At 52.7% G+C, this 22,353-nt stretch overlaps 1 protein-coding gene across 7 annotated transcripts in view; it reads right to left on the minus strand.

Moving 5' to 3' along the window:
* WDFY2 (WD repeat and FYVE domain containing 2) overlaps positions 1 to 22,353 on the minus strand; it is a 162,221-nt gene that overhangs the window by 19,523 nt on the left and 120,345 nt on the right. For 6 of the 7 annotated variants that reach the window (XM_025478405.3, XM_025478409.3, XM_025478408.3 and 3 more), the window contains 2 exons: positions 17,233 to 17,383; positions 10,398 to 10,510 (listed from right to left, as the gene is read on the minus strand). The exons of the other annotated variant lie outside the window; for it this stretch is intronic. In XM_025478405.3, coding sequence (XP_025334190.1) covers positions 10,398 to 10,510; positions 17,233 to 17,383 — 264 coding nt within the window. The remainder of the gene's footprint in view (positions 1 to 10,397; positions 10,511 to 17,232; positions 17,384 to 22,353) is intronic. 7 annotated transcript variants of the gene reach the window in all.

A 22,353-nucleotide genomic window follows, 5' to 3' on the forward strand; every position in this document is an offset into this window, starting at 1 on the left:
TACAAAGTTTCTCTTATATAATATTCTCGAAGGGTTTTGTTTAAAGAAAAAAAAAGAAAGAAAGATTTTGCTTTTTTAACATCACAAGGGGAGGGAAAGTCCCAGTGTTCTGGCTCATGCTTGGTCCCTTCTCCCTACACCTGCACAACACTCTCCCGTTCCCCCGCCCCCCCTCGCAGTATATGCGCAGCCCACCTCCTGGAGCTCCCAGTCCCCTCCCCTGCTGCCACCCCAGAACCCAGTACGGGGCCAGCAGCACACAGGCTCTAGTGTTGTCTCTTGAATGAATGCAGGAGTAGATGAATGAAAACACAAAAAAACCTTTTTTTTGTAACAAGAATCCACAATTCTTGTTACTTGTAATGCCTCTACTGGACTTACTAACTCTCCAAAGTTAGACAGGGTTCCTCCTTTGATCCAACAACTCTCCTGTCCCTTCCGTCAAACTCCCCGGTTACAGCAGTCCCCGCTTGTTCCCCGACGCGCGCTTCCTGGGGCTTCAGGCATGGTGGTCAGCTGGGTCCGGAAGCAGGCGATCCTTCCTCTGCAGGACCCTCTGACGCAGCAGTGGCCTAGCACAGCACCTCACACCGCCCCATCGTGCAGGCACCGAATCACCCCACCTCAGCACAAGAAGGGGGAGTACAGCACGGCGGGGCGCGGTGAGAGGGAGCGCCCTCGTTCACACAGCCTGCTACAGGATATTTCAACAGTGTGTCTGGGGCTCAGTACTCAGTGTCAGGCATCCCCTGGGGGCCCTGGGACGTGGCCCCCACAGATTAGGGGGGTGCTCTGTACTCTTCTTTTTTTTAAACCATTCTTCAGTATTTGACGATGTAATACTTCAGGACAGTCCCTCCTGTCACCCAAGGGACTGGCTTTATTAAATACCCGCAGCAGAGGGAGCTACTCGTCCACCTAAACCCTGATTCCCCCTCCAGCACACGAGCGCTCCCGGGAAAGCTGCTGTCCGCTAGGTACACACTCACCGGGCCAGCTTGCACCTGGCAGGCCGGTGACCAGTTCTCGCAGCCAACCCGGAACGTAATCTGCACCCTGTCCAGGCCACGGCAGTTAGGATGCCCCCTTTGCACCTTCTCTTTACACTCCCTCCTCAAGGATCCCAAGACTGCAGGGCACAGAGACTACATTCTAGGAGGAGCCCGGGGCCCTGAGTCACCACGTGGAAGAGAGCTGGGATTCAAAACCACCCGCGCTGGATCGTAACGTGGGCAAGAAATACCCTGCTGCATTAAGCCACCAAAGTGTCAGAAAGTGCTTGTTAGAGCAGGGAGCACTGGCTGTCACAAGGCCAGGTACGTACTGGGGTGATAACGAGGCCGGCCCAAAGGGCACCTGGGGGCTCAGTCAGGTAAGCGGCCCACTCTCGATTTTGGCTCAGGCCATGACCTCGAGGTTGTGGGGTCCAGCCCCGTGTATGGCTCTGTGCTCAGCGAGGAGTCTGCAGAAGATTCTCTCCGTCTTCTTCCACCCCGTGCTCGTGTGCTCTCTCTCTCTAAAATAAATAAATATGTCTTTAAAAAAAATTAAGGCTGGCCCAAGAGGAAGGTGAGAGTCACCAAAAGCTTCATCCATCAGACAAGCAAAAAGAAGTTACCCGTGTAGACTGTTAATGCTGACGCCTAATGTTTAAACAGGATGGAGAGGACCCCAGCTGGAAAGCCACTGCATCAGCCTCCAAAGCAATCCATTCCTAAACTCTAATTTGTGTTTTTCCAAGATGTGTCTTAGGTCTGAGCACTTCTTACCACCTCTACCCCTACCATCCTTGCATGAACCACTATACAAGTTCTTGGCCTAGAAAACTGAAAAGCGTGACACGTATTCTGTTGCAAAGCCTATGGGAGGGAGAGAAAGGCACTTTCATACCTCACTAAGGAGACTGCAAACCGGATACAACGGGGAGGCCACATCCAACAAGCCGGGGAGGCCACATCCAACAAGCCGCACCTGAGCCACCTCACTTCCCGGAACTTATCTTGAGGATCCCGTCCCCATCCCCATCCCCATCCCCATCAGGTAACACAAAGACACACGTGCACAAGGAGAAGGCTCGGGTAAGAGGCTGTGTGAAGGAACCCTGGTCCGTCCACACAGTATGCAGCAAGAGCAAGAACGCACAACGCACAGATCGCTTAGGTGGACGGCAAGTGATTTCCAGGACATACTGTAGAATGAAAAAGGCAAAGTGCAGAAGAATAGCTACACTGTGCTACCTTTCATCTAAGGAAAAAAGGGTAAATGAAAAATGAAGAGATTTGTTAACGTCAGCAGGTGCACGGGAACAGAGATGGGAAGAATCTATCTTTTGTTTGGTTCTGAGTTTTGGGACCATGTTAATGTTTCACACCCTCAAAAATTAAGTATATAAAATCAACAAGGAGTGTGAGGCAGGGACAGGGTGTGGACCCAAAACAGAATATAAACAGAAACAAGTGGACCTAACTGTATCACAAATGAAACGCACAGGCTGCGGGGGGGGGGGGGGGGGACACTGGAAAGTCACCTTGGGGAACAGGAACCCTACTACACACCCTAAGGCAAGATGTGAGATTTGTACACGAACATAGTACTTGAGTTAGTAGGTCTGCATATGGGGTACGTGGGTTAGCAGTCCTGAAGCTATCCTCCTGTGCATAGTTTAGGATCGAGCAAGTAAATATGCTGGGGAGTTTCTCACCATTATCCCAGGAGCTGCAGTTGGTGGGGGGAGGACGGAATAAACTCCTTGGTGATGGACGAAGCGGGCAGTCTCAGGATGACCTCACGTGCGTGCACCACCCCCCCCCCCAACACACACACAAAGGTACAGGAATAGTTACAGACATGTGAGCACACACTCGTGTTTTCCAGCCCTGTCCCCAGGAGGCCGTAGAAGCAACGATCTCCCCAATAGTGAGCACTCGTAGCACCCAGATTTTGGCTTCTTCTTCATGGGTGAAACGACAGCTGCAGGCTCGGCTAACTCTGGGGCTGAGGCCGGAGAATACAAGACGAGCTGGGAACACCCCGTGGTATCAAAGGTGTGTGTGGAGTCCCAGAGTAAAGGCCACAGAAGCCAGTGTTGCCCTGGTCAAATCTGGGGCGATGTGGGCAAGAAAATAAATAGGTGGTGGTAACGGGTCTTCACGCACAGAAGTAATTAAGAACTCGTGAGCCCGTACTGGTAGGAACAACTGGAAAGATAAATAAGCACGGGGGAAGCAGTTTCTCCTTAAAGTCAAACTGCAACCGAAAGGCGAAGAGCTAATGACTAGAAAAAGCAGAACCCGTGAGCGCCACAGTCCTGTTTCTCGTAAGAGCCATCGGCGGATAGTAAAGTTACTGGGCAGGAATGTGAGGAGAAACAGTATTCATACAGTTGCAGAGTATTTCCTCATAAAATACTCATGAATTTTAAAGGGTGACTGGAGTGGAGAAGCCCGGGAGACACACGTGACCCCATGGTCGACGTGACCACCACCAGAGACGGGATAAATCAGCACCACGTGCCCCCCCACCCCCGCCCCCCGGAGAAGGGCTAAGAGCACTTCCGTGGCCTTCTTGTAAAAAGTGCACAACCTGGATTTAACCACGAGGACACAGCAGACAAATTCAAAGGGAAGGACGCCGCGGCAGCGCTCGAAGACCGCCGCGGCCCCGCAGGACCAAGACTGGAGAGCTGGCTCCCGTTGGAGGAACGCCCCAAGACGGGAGGCAGGATGGCACCGGGGGAAAGCAAGGAGCCGCTGGGGTCCATCCCGGCTGCACTAGGCGTCCCAGCGGGGCGGCTCTCGGAGGCTGGCCTAGCAGTTGTAAAGCACAGCACTTGCTCAAATCAGTGCAGCAGGCACGTACTGAGCACCTTCTACGCCGGACACCGTGCTGGGCTCTGTGGCTATAATCAGATCAAGTAAGACCCAGGAAGACCCAGACCCTACACAACACAAACGGAGCATCCGACGACGGGCGTGCACACTGGGCCTGGTGGGCCGTGCTCTCCGGGGACGTGGGCCACGCCGTCCACCTGGGTGCCTGTCTTACCCTCTCCCACTCAGGTAACCCGTTCTCTCTCCAAGGTGGGGTCAGGGGCCGCCTCCCGCGGACGCCCCCAACACTCTGGGTCCCCGTGAGTCCCGGCCTCTGTGTGCTTCCATCCTCACACTCAACTGCTGCGTTGCACTTTACCAGATGATAAATCCCTCCCCATGGTAGACCTGGCGTCCGGTGTGTTTGTATTCAGGCCCGGTGCGCATGCCTGGTACACAGCAGGCGCCCAATGAGTGCTTACGCAGCTGGCCCGTGAACTGGATGGCCTCTGAGACCACCGAGACGCCTGGCAGAGCTTTGGGGCAGGGGCCGTGGGGGCACCGAGGCCGGGAGGGGGGCGCGTCCTTCCAGGGGCGGTGTCCCCCCTCACTGGCTGCCTCCCTTGTGGCCCGGCCCCACCGTCAGCCAGCGGGACCCCAGGGCAGCACAGGCTCCTCGCGCAGTCCACGTCCCAGGCATCCTCCCGCCCTCCATATCCAGGCCAGGAACAGGGCGGGGGCCACGGAGGTGGGGGCTTCCGGGTTTACGGTGTTTCAAATCACAGACATAGGTCCCCCGTGTCACCATGTGCTTCCGCCTGCCTCCGACATGCTCTCACTACACCCCGTAGCGCGGTTTCCGACGTAAATGGATCTGTTCTTAGAAAGAGAGGCTTTGTCTCTATAAAACGCACCCGTGCGGTTACATGTTCTCATACATGTGGGTCTTAACGGTTGCCCGGGACCCCAACACGCAGTTGTCCCTTATTTCACATGTTGTTACATTTTTCCTGACTTTTCACTATTATAAATTTTGCTAAAATGCACAGTTATTTGTAAGACTTTTGCTGTTTCTTCTACTAGTCAGGAGAGACTCCCAGACAAGAGACTGACCAAAGAGTATGAAAATCTTGGGAAATGTAACGCACGTTACAGAAATGCACAGGGAACTAACTTCCAAGAGACTTGTGCACGGTGGCTGGCGACAGCGCCGCGGAGCCGGTCCGGGCGGCCTCACCCACCGCAGGGTGACGGGGCGTGTGGCGCCTGGACTCCAAGGGCTGCCAGGTGAGCCCCGGGCCACGGGACCGCACCCCGGGCGACTGTGCCCCGCCTGCCCGGGGACCCTGGGGTGGCCACACCCCGACGGCCAGTGGCCTCCCGCCACCTCGGGGGCTCCCAGGCTCCGCCTTCGGCAGGTGGCACACCGGCCCCCAAGGCTGCGGACGCGGCTGCCCAGGCCCCCAGCCCCCAATGCGAGGAGACCCTGACCCCTCGGCGGCTCCCGACCCCAGCCCCCCCACCTCCCCCTGGCTCCCCCCTGATGGCCTCCCCGTGGCCCTTCCCATCCCCAGCAGCCCCCCCACCTCCCCCTGGCTGCACCCCCCTGCCTCCCCACGGCCCTCCCCGACCCCAGCACAACCCCCCCGCGTCCCTTCCCTGACCCCAGCAGCCCCCCCACCTCCCCCAGCTGCACCTCCCCTGCCTCCCCACGGCCCTCCCCGACTCCAGCACAACCCCCCCGTGTCCCTTCCCTGACCCCAGCACGCCCCCCACTTCCCCCTGGCTGCCCCGCCATGGTCTCCCCGCGGCCTTTCCTGTCCCCAGCACACACACCCCCCGCTGGCTCCCCGCCCCCCCAGGAGGACGTCGGGAGCTCCTCCCCGCACCCGCAAGGTGAGCCTGAGCTCTGGGCCCGCTCCACCGCCCCCCAGGGGCCCCGTCCAGGCTGCGGGCCCAGGCCACCCACTGCGCCTGCAGGGGTCTCGCTGCCTGGGGGGCTCCTTCTTCTCTTTAAGGCCTGTTTAAACACCGCTTCCCCGGGGCTCCCCCTTACTTCTCGGGTCAGGGCCCTCCTGTCATCTGCTCCAAGGCAGCCTCACGTGGCCCTGCCTGCCCAGTGCCTGCGCCGCCAACATCTGGGGCACCGCCTGCACGCACCGGCTCAGCCGCCGCACCCTGGACCCGAAGCCCAGGCAGCGGGCGTCAGGCTTGTCCGGCCCAGCCCTTGGGCCCAGCACTCATCACCCCAGGGCTAAGGACCGGGCGAGCTCCAGAAGATCCGGGTCTACCAGAAAGACGTGAAAGCCTCCACTGTGCACAAAGATCAAGCCTGTAGCTCAATGATGTGGACCTGCATACGTGCACTGAACGGTGCCTCTCCTTGCCTTGGCTATTTGTATTACGGTGACTCTGTCACCCTCAGTGGTTCCCCTAACAGTTAATGAACAAGTCTGTATTTAACATTTTGTCCAGTCGCGTGCTCTGGCATCTACGTTCAAGCCCTCCTGTTTCTACTATGTTCATGCAACCAAAATGATCCTTAGAAATAAAAAGGAAAAATAACTCCACTGATACCATGAATTTCCAGTGGTTAAAAGCTGATTCTCCCCCACTTTGTTCAAGTCAGCATGACTTCTTGGTAGAAATACATTCTAATTTCTGCAGAAATAGCAAAGAACTCTGATGTTCCAGAAATAAAACCAGCAGAGGGAGCACAGGAACATAAAACTAGTTTCCAAGGTCCCCATGGATTAGCAAATGCTCTGCTGGCCTCTGGTACTAGGCCAATTCCATCATCACTAACCCACATTTTACGAGGCCTGTACGGTACCGGGCTGAGGGGTGAATGGCTGGGGCTCTGCACCCAGGACGCTGTGCCCCGGTGCTCGGTCCGGCTGACGAGACCCCCAACATCACTCTTCAGCGGATCTGCGTTCATCCTAAGGTCTTGTTTCGGGGCTAAGGGAACGAGGAGATTAGCCCTTACCAAACCCCTTTGCCCAGAGTTTGGGGCCTCTCAGGGCCCAGGAGGGGATGAGCTCAATGGCAGGTTTGCACCAGCCTGGTCTCGTAGACATCCCTGCTCTGGTGACGGACGGACGGAATAGCAGGGCAGTAGCCAGACTGGCGAGGGGCCCATCCTACTGGCCAGGGAAGAGAACAGTACGTTCTATGTGAGGCCTGCTGCGCTGGCCTCCGTGCTGGTTAGTGACTTTCTGGGGCCATATCTGCGCTTCCTCAAAGATACTTCATGATAAGGCCAGGAGAAGGCTTTAAGCTCTGAGAAAGATGAAGGCAGGACGCCAAGGGGACACTGCATGTGAGAACCAACCCGGGCAACAGGAAGCCCCAGAGCCATGCAGCTGCCCACGGCTCCCTGGGCTCGGGGCAGCGAGAGGGCTGGTGGGGGGGGGTGCCGTGGGCCACCCGGGGAGGGCGGCGTGCTGCGAAGCCCCGCCGAAGGGCCCGCTGCCGCCCCGTGCGGGCACCCCTTGCCCATCGGCCCACCCCTGGCTCGCCCTTGAGCGGCACTCCGGGACGGTGAGGACGGCTTCCTGGCGGCTGGCCCACTGCGCTCTCCATGCGGGGCCAGAACCATCTTTTAAATTCTGACCAGGTTTGTGTCTTTGCTTAGAACCCTTTCATGGTTTCTCACTGATGTCAGGCTAATGCCTGGATCGTCAGCAATCCTGACAGCCTCTCCTGTCTGCTCGGGCTGCCCGCTACCTTGTGCTCGGCGTGCCAGCCAAATGGGGTCCCAGAGTCCCCAAGAAAGATTTTGCAGATCTCCATGCCTTGGACTACTGCTGTTTTGTGAACTCAACACTCCTTCCTTCCCAAATATCTTCAGTCAAGCAACACCTATGCTGGGAAGGCCCTCCTGGCCCACTTGGCGTTCCTGGAGGTGCCCGGGCCTGCACCCCGCCACCGCCTCACTCCTTAGCTTGTGTGTCTCACGGGGCCGGGGAGGATCTGAGGACACTGTACCTGTTATTTGTATGACAGGAGTCGTGGCTGAAGCCAACCAGGGAGAGCCATGAGTAGAGAGACCAGGGTCTGGGCACAGCTCACAAGGAAGATTCCTAAGGAGATGGCATCGAGCAGCGAGAGAAACAGAAGAAAACTGGGAAAGACTGGGGCGCCCGGGGGGCTCAGGGGTCGAGCGTCTGCCTTCAGCTCACAGGGTGATCCTGGGGTCCCGGGATCGAGTCCACATCGGGCTCCCTGCTCAGTGGGGTCTGCTGCTCCCTCTGCCTCTGCTGCTCCCCCTGCTTGTGCACATTCTCCCTCCCTCTCTGTCTCCCTCTCTCCAATAAATAAAGACTTCAAAAGAAAAGAAAACTAGAAGAGAATGTGTCACGGAAGCCAAAGGGAGGGCTGCTACGAGCCAGGAGTGGCCACGTTGTAAAACGTGGTGGAAAGGTGAAGCATGACAGAGGATCTGGCAACCAGCGGGTCCCTGGCCACCTTGGAGCAGCAGACAAGCCACACTGCGGGCGGGACGAGGGCAAACGACAGGTGAAGACTTCGCAGCAGCTGGCAAGTGATATTCCTTTAAGAGGCTGTGTTGTTTGCTAGGACACAAAGAAATTACGCCCATTGAAGGGAGCCAGCCGACTGCACTCCCCCGACTGCGAGGTCCCCCGAGCAGGCCAAGTCCGAGACAGACAGGAGACCGGGGGTTGCCAGGGGCCGGGGAGGCGAGTGGTGATCTGAGTGTTCTGAAGGCCCCTGAGCCACACGCGTAAAGATGATTAAAATGGTGAATTTTCTTTCTGTACATTGTACTATGATTTAAAAAAAGAAAAAAAGCACTGCTATTAAGAGAGTAAGATGAAAACTGCTACAACAGGACCAGGATGGAGAGGGGTCTGTTTGTTGAACAGAAAGCCGAGATGCTTATGCATGTTAATGCATTGAGAAGAGGGAGTTAGTCAAAAGGGAGACAAAGGGCGTAGCTTTGATGTGCAGATCCCAGGAGAATCAGCCCTGGGGACTCCCCAGTGAGGCAGGAGCCTGAGAGGAAGACAGGGAAGAGGAAGTTTGCTTGTTGGGGAAGACTACACGGGGGCAAGAAAAAGACTGTATTTTTTTTTAAAAGATTTACTTATTCATGAGACACAGAGAGAGGCAGAGACCCAGGCAGAGGGAGAAGCAGGCTCTACGCAGGGAGCCCGACATGGGACTTGATCCCGGGACTCCGGGGTCACGCCCTGGGCCAAAGGCAGATACTCAACCATCGAGCCACCCCGGGGCCCCAAAAGAATATGTTTTTAAAAGATTTATTTATTTTAGAGAGAGTGTGGGGGGAGGGAGGAAGGGCGGAGGGGAGGGAAGGAGAGAATCTCAAGCAGACTGCCCACCAAGCGCAGGCCCGGGATGAAGGATCAGGGAGACTGGTCAATAAAGACAAGAGCAAACGGAGCTGGAGGCAGGATTTAAAAAACTGAAAGATGAGGAGACTCGCGTGAGCAGAGAAACACAGAAGTGCCGGGCTCCTGACGTGGACAGTTCTGGGTCCCTCCCAGGCCAGGCTTCGCCGGGGTGTCGGTGGCTAAGAAGAGAAATCCAATTGGGAAAGACCTGGGTCCTGTCTACAGGGGAAGCTTCTATGTGTTCTTCTTCCCAGAAAACATAGATAATTAGGATGATCTTTTACGACCCCTTTCCCCTGGATTCAATTTCCTCTTTACTGCATTCCTTTCTTCCCCTTGAGGAAATCCCTTATGGTCTAGGTACTAACCCATTTTACATCCTGATTCACCTACTTATGCTCTTATATGCCATCTAAACTCAGTATGAACCTTGCTCTGTTCTAAATCATAGGTTGGTCATCTGTGAGAGACATAAAAAGCCCATTAAGAACCATGAAAACAGGCAGTGACTCATTTCCCAGGGTCAACATTACATATTAAACATACTAGTAAAAACGAGTCATTATCATCTATTCCAGTGTTTCAGAGGCTAAGCATGGATATTTTGTTACCTTCCTTACATGATCCTGAGCAGATCCTACTCCCTCCCCAACAAACAAATCCTAAATAATAAAGGGGGCTTTGGGTTTTACACTGAAAAGAGCCCAGAAGGAAGTTAAAAAAGAACCGGACCTTTTTATGAAGCCTCACTACCCACAATGAGCTTATTATTATTATTATTTTTTATTTCACTTGTCTGAGAAGCGGGGGAGTCTGTCTCGCACACCATCTTCTCACCCCAAGGGTGGAAAGGGCAGACTGAGCCAGCTGTCTTTTTGGCCTTCTGAGGTTTGTGCGGTTGCCACATGGTCTCAAACCACGTCTCATCAATATATGTGCCAACACTGGCTTCCTCCAGTGCGACGTGACAGAGAACCAAATCTCCAACCTTTTGAAAAGAGGCTGGTTCCTCTTTTGTCTGCACTGAAAATTCCAGACAATTTCTGACATTCTATGTTACTGTGCCATTCCGGAATTGGTTAAATGTATCACGTGCGTCCGTGCACACCGTTCTGTGTCGCTTTGACAACACGGATCGTAATGCCAGAACACACGGCAGGTGACAGGTCCCTGTGAGAGCGGCGTGTGGAGGTTCTGCTTCCAATCCCACCTGTATGTCCTCTGAATGCCGTGACCAGGGTGCAGGTGTCTTGCTCCAGTGTGAGGATGGTCACTTGGCCTGACTGGTCACCAATAAACACATGCCGGGTTTCAACATCAAATCTATCATGTAAACATTAAGGATCATTTCTCAGAATTGATGGATTTACATAAACAAATAAATGAAACCAAGAAACGTGCAAATCTTGTATGAAGACAGCTTGGCCATAACGCTGGAAGATACAAAAAGTAGACATAACAAAGTGAAAGATGCAGTACCATGGGACGGTAAGACTCAACGCGGGAATGATGTCACTCCTTACAACATGAATTAACAAATTTAATACAATCCTTATAAACATATCAACATTTTCCCCCCCCTAGGGCTAGGGAAGTCTAAGCCCACATAAAAAAATAAAAAGAAGAGCCAGGAACATTGTGAAAATAAGAATGATTATGCTATGTGACAGGAGAGGTTAGCGCTACTAGAAGTGGAACACGTTACAAAATCTCTGTAATTAGAAGTGCGGTATTGGTGCCTAAACAGACAAACAGGACCATGGGACGAGATGGCAAGTCTAGAAACAGACCCCAGAGCATGTCTGATAAGGGTGGCTCTTCAAATGAGTAAGGAAGAGATGGGGTAAAAAAAAAAATATTGGCATAAACTGGATAGGCATTTGGGAAAACAGAACAGGATCTGTGTTTCACGTTCTATATCAGGATAAACTGCAAATGGATTAAGGATCTAAGTGTAAAACATGACAACTATTGAGATCTAGATGGGAGAGTCCCTTTATAACCTTGGAGTGGGAAACGCTACTTACTACTCAAAAACGTAAATAACAAACACACACCATCAGCAAAGCCAAAAGAAACACTGGAAAAAATATCTGCAATCCATGTCACAAAAGGCCCAGGCCCCCAACACAAAAAGAACCATCAGGAGGAAAGCAACCACAGGCCAAACAGAACCAAGGGCAACACGTATGAACACACAGTTCAGGAAGAAATGAAGGTGAAGACTGAGCACGTGAGAAACGGGCCGACCGCCAGGCTTGGGAAGAAGGCTGCCTACGGGGCTGACGTGGTGTCCGGCCACCAGGATTCCAGGAGGGTCCCACCTTCGACGGACGAGAGTGGCTCACTCCGCCCGGGCTGTACACATAACATGGTTCACGCCAAATACCTGCTTTCCTCTTAGTCTGGAATTTCGGTGCATGTGAGGGTCAGAGAGAGGCTGACTACGTGACCAGCCTGCAGCAAAAGCCTAAGGCACACTCCGGAGTCTCTAGGGGCTTCCCCGGTTGAGGACACCAGGCGAACCTAGAGATCTGTCCAGAGATACACTGGCCGGAGGACAGAGGGCATGCCTGAGGCTCTTCACTCCATATTATTTTAGATGGCTCAAGTTTGAAAACAACAAAAGGACTCCATCAAAAGGGGACTTACTGAATTAACTAGGATATATCCATGCGGTACTAGGGGAAAAGATCTCCACATCATAAGCTCACCATCGTGGGGGAATTTCCGGGGCATATTATTAAGTGGTGAAACAAGCCAAGGTACATTAAGAGTTTATAAGCTACACGATCTTTGCCTAAGAAAGGGAGGGCAACAGAATTGTGTGTGTGCACGTGCGTGTGTCTGCGCGCGTGTGTTCATTTTACAAAATGAAGCTCTGGAATCATGTCATTATTTTACTTATTAAAAATATATACAAAATTAAAGGGAAAAAAATCCCCCAAAGTGACAACAAAGTAAAGTGAGTGAACCTAACTATCGAGTTGCTGGTAAAGCCATAGTTAACAGAATTATTTCAAGTGACTTTAACACACAGCGTTTCAACTGTCTGTCCTTGGGAGGATATATTCTAAGGACAAAAAGAACTGCAGAGAAATCTCACTCCGTAGCCTTGCTGCTATAATGCTGCGATTATTATTCTGGAACAGCTTAAACATAACATAGCATAAAACGAGCATGTTAATGTTTCAGGAACCATAATTTCCAGCCCAAGATAAAAGAATCAAATACAAAAATGAAGTTAAAACCCTGTTATGTTAAATCTGAATTTATTACATGAGTCAATGATTTCTTTTCTTTTTTTTTTTTAATTTTTATTTATTTATGATAGTCACAGAGACAGAGAGAGAGAGAGGCAGAGACATAGGCAGAGGGAGAAGCAGGCTCCATGCACCGGGAGCCCGACGTGGGATTCGATCCCGCGTCTCCAGGATCGCGCCCTGGGCCAAAGGCAGGCGTCAAACCTCTGCGCCACCCAGGGATCCCAATGACTTCTTTTCTTTTCAGGAATACACACACGTATGTTTCCTAGCTAGCTCTAAACTCCGCTCCCTGAGGGAAATGGCTGATTCAGGACTGGGGCAGAAAGGTACAAGATAAGCTTCAGACGCGCCAAAGAGCAAGGAAGCTCTCAAAGGCAAGTGTGGTTACATCCAGACACTGGAGCCAATGTGGTGGGGCTCTTATTGGCCAAAGATGGGACAATATTAACATTCAAAAAAGACAACTTCCTGAAATCTACTAATGTATTGTTTTTAAGTCAGAGTTTATAATAATGCTCAAAAAGAAAAAAAAAAGACACCTATCAGAGGTAACCAGGGCACTGAATCTCTACTCGGAAAATGAGCAATTAAAGAGAAATCAGAACTTATGTTGCTTTTGCCAAACTGACTGTAGCTCAGGGTAACCAAGTAGCTCAAGCTAATGAGAGGGAAGTTCCACTTTATGGAAGCATTCCACATATGTTAATATGTGGGGGAAAATGATGACAAAATTGCCATTTTTGCAACCCCCGTGAAAGAACTGGTTCAGGGGAAAGGACTAAATGCAGGGCTGATGCGGAGGCCAGCACTGCAGGCACCTGGCGGTCACCACCTGCAACACGGATCAAGCTGAGCATCCCTGGAAGGGTGTGACAACCTGCCACGATGTGCCTCCTGCTGCGAGGCAACCAAGGGTGCTCACCTGAAGCTGACTCTGCACTGAATCAAGACCTCGAGAGGCAGCTCTCGGCTCCCAAGAACACATGGGAGAGGCGCAGGTAGAACCAGCGAAACGACAGCACAAGGACGGAGAGATCACTAGAAACAGGGCTGCCCCTGGGAACACAGCCTCGGTGCCTCCGACACCGTACAGATGCACAGAAAGAAGAAGGAGGAGATCACTGCTCCGGACTGGGGAGGGACTCCGGGTGTGACAACCATGTTCAGTGTGTGAAGTGGATCTGGACCAGATTTCAACAGACTCACTGCAAAAAGCCAGTAAGTGATATATGTGAAAATGGATCGATCATTCTACACTATCGCGTAGTGGTTATACATTTTTAAGAATAATAACAGCATTGTGATTGCCGAAAAGTTCTGTATTCATTCGTGGTGAAGCATGTAAGGATCATATGACATAAGGTCTGAGATTTGTTTCTGAATACTCCAGGAGAGACAGACAGAGAGAGACAGAGAGAGAGAGAGAGCCAGAAAGACAGAAGAATCAACGCTGGGTCTGATGAGTACGGGAGCATCCATTATAGCCTCTTCTCCACTTGGTGCATGTTTTGAAAATTTTCATAATAAAACTTTTTTTTTTAAAGTAAAGGAGAACAAGGCATCACAAATTCTTTCAGTCTCATGGACAGCAGAGAAGTCATACTCTCCAAACAAGTTGTCAAATATATATATACACACACATAACAGTATTTAGTTTTATATGGAGTAAGATCACCTGCTACATTTACCTATAGATTAATTATAAGAACACAGACAAAGAAACAAATGCACTCTGACACCGACCAGTCTTTATGATGGCAGGTAAGTAGTAGTATTCTCCTAAAAAAGTAAAAATGCAAACAAGAGCTATTTGAAAGAGAGCAGAGATAAAATCATACAGCCTCAAAGCCAGATGATTGGCATTAAGGGTGAGATGAGGAAATATAAAAATCAAGATAATCTGAATAGCCTTCCAGTACTCTTGTCCTGAATACGAGCAGATCTGAAAGACGTCTTGGTGAAAAGACCTTGTACTAGGTAGGGGGACGTCTTGGAAATATCTTGAATGTGAATAACGGCTTAAAACGAGGACTACCTAAACTGTGCAGAAGCAGGAGAAATGTGATGGAAACACGGTCACGTGACGAGACTGAAAGGGGAGGCCGAAGTGTTCACAAATTTAAATACTGGCCCGCGAAGTGGGGAGGGAAATCAGGTCTATTTCCTAACATCCACCCGCGGGGCGAGCGTTGGGAAACGCCTGCATCCCAGGGCGGCCGGCTGCGCGGAGGGCCGGCGGAAGATGGAACCCTGGTTGTGACCTCGAGAAGGTCCCTTCACCTTCTCGAGCTTTGGTTTCCACACTGTGGAAACAGACAACGTGGTCTTTTTGTTTTTACCCCTAATTATCGTTCCGACAGTGAGCGGAGAAGCCCCGGACAGAACCCTCGGGAGCTGCGAGTGGAGGCCCCGTCTCCCCCTCCCCGTCCGCCTGATTACTGCTCAGTGCTGCTTCACCCCTGAAGCGTCAGACCTTTAGCCACAGCAACCAAAGACTTTGAGGTTGTGTGGAAATTAAATCTTTGAAGTGTCAGTCCCTTGGTCTTCCTCTCTCTCTCTACTTCAATTTTGGCTATTTTCACGGCACACGAACTTCTCCCGTTCGAGACCCGAACGAAGAGGAAAAAAGGCTGGATTCCCCTGCATCACTGACTTGGATGAACGACGGTTCGAGATGGAGATGGGAGAGGTGGTTCGTCTCAGGCCGCTTCGTGTGTGGGACGCCACCAGCGTCCACTAGGAAGAGAAACTGGTGTTATTCAAACACCTTCCCTTAAAAAACCTGTAAGTATGGAATCTGGCAGAAAAAAGAGGAAAGACATGACGTAGAGGGTTCCCATGAAAAAACGGGTTTAACAAACAAAGGGAGGCAGAAGGGGGGGGCGGTGGGATGGGGTCACCAGGTGACGGCCACCGAGGAGGGCACGCGGTGAGATGAACACCAGGGGCTGTACTGTGTGTTGGCAAACTGAGTTCCAGTAAGATCTAAAAAAATAAAAACAAAACAAAAATAAAAACTGGACTTTTGTGTGAGCGCCACATTGCCCGGGCACGTTAGGCTGTGACAGCTCCCAGGAGGCCCCGGCCCGGGGATGCCACCTGCTCCTGCAGCGCCGGGAAGGGGCCCGGGAGACGAGGACAGGGGGTCGTTCCCAGGCCGGGGGAGGGCCCGGCAGAGCTGGGCCGTGGGCCTCTGGGAGGGGCTGTCCCCGCAGCACGCACGCAGCTCCACGTGGCCCGGGCCAGGCCGACGGCCCCCAACACTGCTGGCCGCCCGCCGCTTTTGGGCACACGCAGGGGCTCGGGGCTCCCGCCACAGGGCTCCGCTGGGAACCCGCAGCCCACGCCGGGGGAGCCAGAGGCCGCCGTCAGGACTTGGGCCCTGGCGCTGCTGTCCTGTGTCCACTTTCAGAGGGTTTAAAAAGTGAACTTCGTAAGGGCAAGAGCTGCCCGTTTCCTGGGTCCTTGGCGTGGCTAGTGACACGGAAGCCAGCGTACGAAGCACGAGGACGCGGCCGCCGGGTGCTGCGGTCTGCGGGGGGGGGGACAGGGTGACGGGGTGGACGGCGGCTGAGGCCGCGACCTGGGGGTGGCACCTGCCGACTCTGCAGCTGGGCGGTGCGGTGAGGGCGTGGCCCCGTGTGGCCTCAGCCGGCCCGCCGGGGGACGAGGCGCTGGCCCGGGCCACGCCAGCAGGGAGTCCGCATCTGCCCACGAGGCGGCCAAGCGTTTCCATCCAGGCACGAGGCTGGGCTCCACTGGCCTCCGCAAGGGACCCGGAGCCTCTGAACAGCCAGACCACATCCCAGAGGCAGGTGGGGGCCCCCGCCCGCCCCCGCCCGCCCCCGCCCCCCGTCTCTGGCCTGCGAGGTAACGTGCCACTTGTACAGCCTTCCATGGCGGCCGGTCTTCATTTCTTCATCTTGCTCTTCCAGGGCGGGAAAGGAGAGAGGACAGGGCCGTGACCCAGGCTAACGTGCACACATGCACACGCACGCACGTGCACAGCTACGGTCTGCAAGGACCCAGCACAGCCCTGCCGCTGGGAGAATCGCTGCAATCTGAAGCGAACACCCGAGAGCAACCTCGCTCCTTCCTCCCCCTGCTGCTGACCAGCGGCCGCAGATTCCCTCTACTCGCTCGGTGGACGGTGGACAGGGGTTCTCTGCTTGGCAAACCGGCAGCCAGGCCCGTCACTCCTCACCCCGTGGTGGCGGCGCCGCATCGTGCCTGCCGGAGCCCCGCCAACCAGCGGGTGGAGCAGGTGCTGGCCGCGGGCGGAGGGGTCCCGGACACCTGGGGGTCACCGCCAGCATCCCCGCCCCTCCTGGGGGCCTGCATCGCGGCCTGTGGATGCCAGCCGGCCTCGTCTGGTTCTGCCCGGTGGCCTCTCCAGAAATACTCGGAGGACACACAGGCATCTCGTGCTCCTCGCAGCCTTACCGTCCACGCGTAAACCACCCTCATCTTCGTGTTCGGAGCTCCTGACGCCTGAGGCTCGCACATCGGGCGGCGCCCCGTCTGGCATCAGACCTGTGTCACAGCCACTCCTCGACCTGCCCCGTGGGATCTGTTCTTTGAGGGGAAATCACCCCCTTGATCCACCTCCAGGAAGACCCTCCCCGACGTGTGCATTCGTCACGTCAATGAGACCCTGAGCTAAAGGGCAGCTCCGCACATACAGCCACAGTGTCTCGAGGTGCACATACCCCAACTTTTCCTGACAGAGGAGTCACCAGCTAAGCTCCCACCAGGGGATTTTTGTCCAGCAAAGGATACTGCAGGCCCGAGGCCACGGCACTGGTGCGGTAGCCTCCCAGGCGCCGCGCACTCTCGGAGCAGTGCCAGGCGAACAGCTTGTCCTGCCCGGTGCTCAGCACCCACTCCAGCTCCAGGACAAACAGGATCATCGTCACTCTGCTCTGGTGCGCTAAAAACCAAGAGACAAGAAAGTAACCCAGAGGGCACGGGGAGGGGGGCGAGCGTGGTGCACAGAGTCCCCTCCCCGCCCCCCCCCCGGCCCAGGCCCGGTCTCAGCAGCACGGCCCAGAGCACGGGCTCACGCGGGGTGGAGGCCCACCCGGAGAGGGCCAGGCCCAACGGCCCCAAGGTCTCCGAACCACCCATCTGCTCCCCGGGCTCCGCCCTCCCGCCTGCCCCGACCCACTGTCCCGTCACCACGGGGCCTGGGCCTCCGGGCGCAGCACGGTCCCGCAGCCCCAGGAGTTTGCTGTTAGCGATCACATGCAGGGGAGGAGGGCGAACTGCCCCTCACGCCCGAGGGAAGGCGGGCAGCTCCGACATGGGCGCCACCACAGGGTCACCGCACCACACGGCTTGGTTACAAGGAACGGTTCAGGGCACCGGGTGGCCCGGTCGGGGGAGCGTCTGCCTTCGGCTCAGGTCATGGTCCCGGGGGCCTGGGACTGAGTCCCGCACGGGGCTCCCCGCCTCTCCCTCTCCCTCTGCTCCTGCTCTCCCTTGTGCATGTGCACTTGCTCACTCGCTCGCTCTCAAATGAATAAGTGAAATTTTTTTTTTTGTTTTAAAAGAAGAAACTGTTCATGTCACCTACTCTATCTCCCTATTTTACATGTGGGTAAACTGAGGCACAATGAAGTTGAGTAGTCTGGCCAAGGTCTGGAGGCTTCCCAATTATTGGATAAAATCCATAAAAAGTTGCTTCCTTCTCCTACACTCCTAGAGGGTGAGGTGGGGGGTCCACGGCTGCTGAACAGAGCTGAGGGGAATGAACTACGATGGATTCCCTCGAGCCCAGACCTCACTGGCCCTGTGCCCGGGAGCCGGCAGTCTGGTGGGCAAGAGCAGACTCGTCGGGAGTGTGATGACGTGACCGAGAACACATCCGTTTCCCACTACCATGAAGATGAAGTCAGTGTGGATGGGCCGGTGCAGCTCTACGGACAGTAGCCGATTCCCGAGGGTCGAACAGGAGCCAAGCACGGAGACAGGTTCTTTCACTCGGTCACCGCGATGACCCTGCAAACGTGGGTGGCGTCTTCACATCGCAGACCAACCCGGCTGTGGGCTGGCCCCTCTGCCCTGGCCACCTCACCAGCGGTCCCCGGCGAACACCCACAGGACGAGCCATTCCGCCACATGCCTGACACTGTGAGAGCTGAAGCCGGAGACCCTACGGGGACGCAGGAGGGGCCCAGAGCAGTAACACGAAGGCTTCTCTGTGGTCCATGCCCGTCAGACCATCAGCCACCATCAGGATCAAAATGTTTTCTTTAACTCCAGAGACACGACTTCTTGGAGAAGGTCCTGAACACCGTGTGTGAGACTGTACCTCTTCAACGATGGTAAGAAGGGCCTTCCGCAGGGTCCGTCTCCCGCGTCGGTCTCCGGGGAAAGCAGCCGCCAGCACTCTGCCCCTCCTTCTCATCACTCTCAGTCCGAGGAGAGGGCAGTGGCCGCGAGGACCAGGCCAGGGAGCCCTCTGGGCTGCCATCACGTTGGGGGTGGGGGAGAGGCTCACGAAAGCTGCGTGACTTCCCCAAACCCCACAATCGATGGGTGACCAGGCTAGACCTACAGCCCTCGGCCCTCTGCCAAAGCTGGCCCTCGTGTGCGGCTGCCTTGGCCTCCTGAGGAAACAGAAACAAATCCCCAGATGCGGGGCACACGCTCCTACGGGGACGCAGCTCTTTGACTCCAAGGGAAAGCCGCTCACAGTACACACGCACCAGGAAGCTCCAGGAACCCGGGCCTGAAGCCTGGCGACGCGTGTCCACTGGGAATGCTGGTGGCGTGGGGAGAGCATCTTGCTTCTCACAGCTAGGCCCCAAGTCAGCTGTAGGATGTCGTGGCTGTTTATCAAGGCAAGGAAGTTCACCCCGTAGCTGGCTCAGAGTTCTTACCACGAGTGCGTGTCCGAGTTTATCAAATGCTTTCTCTGCGCCACTTGATAGGATCACATCGTTTTATTTTAGTCTTTCGATGTGAGATGTGATGGATCATACTGATTTTCAAATGTTAAATCTGGAATAAATCCCCTCGTGGTCTTGGGCGTGTAATTCCTTTTATATATTGTTGGATTTTTGCTTCTTTATGTCGTTGGGATTTTTTTAAAGGATCTCAACATCTAAGTTCATGAGTGTTACTGGTCTGCAGTTTTCCTTTCTTGTAAAGTCTCCGGTTTTAGTATCACTGATTGTTTTTTTTTTTTTTAATGTTTATTGAGGGAAGAGTTACCATTTAAACCACCTTAGAGTGCAGAATTCAGTGGTTTCTCATATACTCACAGTGTTGTACAATCATCATGCAAAAATGTTCCATTTAGAGAACATTTTCGTCACCCCAAAAAGAAACCCACATCCCCACTCCCCTTCCCCTATCCCTGGGCGACCACTAGTTATGCTTTGTCTCAATGAATTCCTCTATTCTCTTTTTGAAGATTATTTATTAGAGATACAGAGACTGCACAAGGGGGGGGCAGAGAGAGAGGGAGAAGCAGATTCCCTGCCGAGCAGGGAGCCTGATGGGGGCTCACAACTAAAGACCCCAAGTTCATGACCCCAAGTTCATGACCTGAAGTCAGATGGTTAACCAACTGAGCCACCCAGGTGCCCCTCCCCTATTCTTGACATTTCATGCAAATGTATTCATACAAAGTGTGGTCCTTTGGGTCTAGTTTTTTTTCACTTAACATGTTTTCAAGGTTCATCCATGCTGCAGCATGTATCAGTACTTCATCCCTTTTTTGTGGCCAAAAAATAATTCATTTTATTGATGCACCATATTTTAACCACTCATCCATTCGTGGACATTTTGGTTGTTTCCAATTTTATGACTCCTGTGAAACATGCTGTTATGCACAATGGTATGCAAATATGTTTGAATCCCCGCTTCCATTTCTTTTGCGTATAAACCTGGGATACTCCTTGCTTGGTCCTGATGTAGATACTGCTAAATCTGATTTACCAAAGGTTCGCTTAGAGTTTTTCTTTTCTTTTTTCTTTTCTTTTTGTTTCTTTTCCTTTCCTTTCCTTTCTTTTCTCCTTCCTTCCTTCCTTCCTTCCTTCCTTCCTTCCTTCCTTCCTTCCTTCCTCTCTCTCTCTCTCTCTCTCTTTCAACATTTTATTTATTTATTTATTCATGAGAGATCCAGAGAAAGGCAGAGACACAGGCAGAGGGAGAAGCAGGCTCCCTGTGGGGAGCCCGATGCGGGACTCGATCCCGGGACCCTGGTCCACACCCTGAGCCCCAGGCACGGAGCCACCCAGGTGCCCCTGCATCTGTTTTCACGGGGAAGGTTGGCCTGTGTATTTCTGTCCATCAGGTAATGCTGACTTCAAAAATCAGTTGGAAAGTCTTTTTCTGAAAGAGTTTGTGGAGAGTTTGTATTATTTCTTCCTTAGATGTCTGATAAAATTCACCAGTAAAGCCATCTGGACCTGGGGTTTTCTTTGTGGGAAGGTCTTAGTTATAAAGCAATCTCTTTGGTAGATACAAGGTTATTAGGGTTATCTCTTTCTTCCTGAATGACCTTTCACAATTTTTACTTTTCAAAGATTCCTTTCACTGAGATTGTCAAATTTATTTGCATAAAGTTGTTCACGAAATTCCTTATTATCCTTAAATGTCCCCACAATCTCTAATAGTATCACTTCCCTTGTTCCTGATACTGGTAACTTGCATCTTCTCTCTCTCTTTTATTTTTCTGGTAAGTCTGGCTAGAAGTTTATCACGTTTATTTATCTTCTCAAAACACAACCAACAGTTTTCAGTGTCACTGATGTTTCTTTATTTTCTGTTTTCTATTTTATGGACTTCTGCTATGATCTCTCTTCTCTTCTGCTTAGCTTCTGTTTCTACTTGTTCTTCTGTTTCCGGTTTTTTGATGTAGAAACCAAGGTCGCTGATTTGGGACCTTTCCTCTCTTCTAACGTAGGTGTTTAGTGCTCTACATTTCCCCTCAGGTACCATGTCAGCAGTGTACCATGGAGTGTGGTACGTTACTTCCATTTTGACTTCTTCTTTGACCCATGGATTATTCAGATGGCCCGTCGTTATTCAGCTTCCTAACATTCAGGGATTTTCCAGAGACCTTTCTGTTATTGACTCCTGCTTCAATACCCTTTTGACCAGAGAACACACCTTGCATGACCTGAATTCTTCCAAATTTACTCAGACCCATTTTATGGCCCAGAATGTGGTCTACCTTGATAAAGGCTCCGTGTGAAGTTGAAAACAATGTGTCTTCTGCTTTAGTTGAATGGAATGTTCTGCAGATGTCAATGAGAGCAAGCTGGCTGTATACGGTGCAAGCCTTTTATACCTTATTGATTTTCTGCCTACTTATTCTGTCAATTATTGATCTATATCCCATCAATTGTTAAGAGGACTACTAAAATTTCTGACTAAATTTGAGGATGTGTCTCTTTCTCCTCGTGCAGTTTCGCTGAGTTTTGCTTCACATATTTCAAAGCTATGTTTATTAAGAGACTGAACATTCAGGATAGTTATGCCCTCCTCAAGGACTGACCCTTTAATCATTATGAAATAATCTCTGGCAATATAATCCCTTATCCCTGAGGATATTCTTTCCTCTGAAGTCTGCTTTGACTACTACTAACACAGCCACTCCAGCCTTCTTCTGACTAGTGTTTGCATGGAGTATTTTTTGCTACCCTTTTATTTGTAACTGCTTTATGTCTTTATATTTAAAGTGCGTTTCTTGGGCAGCCCCAGTGGCTCAGCGGTTTAGCGCCACCTTCAGCCCAGGGCGTGATCCTGGGGACCCGGGATTGAGTCCACATTGGGCTCCCTGCATGGAGCCTGCTTCTCCCTCTGCCTGGGTCTCTGCCTCTCTCTCTCTCTCTCTCTCCCTCTCTGTCTCATGAGTAAATAAATAAAATCTTTAAAAAAAAATAA

Source organism: Canis lupus, chromosome 22 (assembly GCF_003254725.2).
Source record: "Canis lupus dingo isolate Sandy chromosome 22, ASM325472v2, whole genome shotgun sequence".
In the NCBI taxonomy this organism is placed as follows: Eukaryota; Metazoa; Chordata; class Mammalia; order Carnivora; family Canidae; genus Canis; species Canis lupus.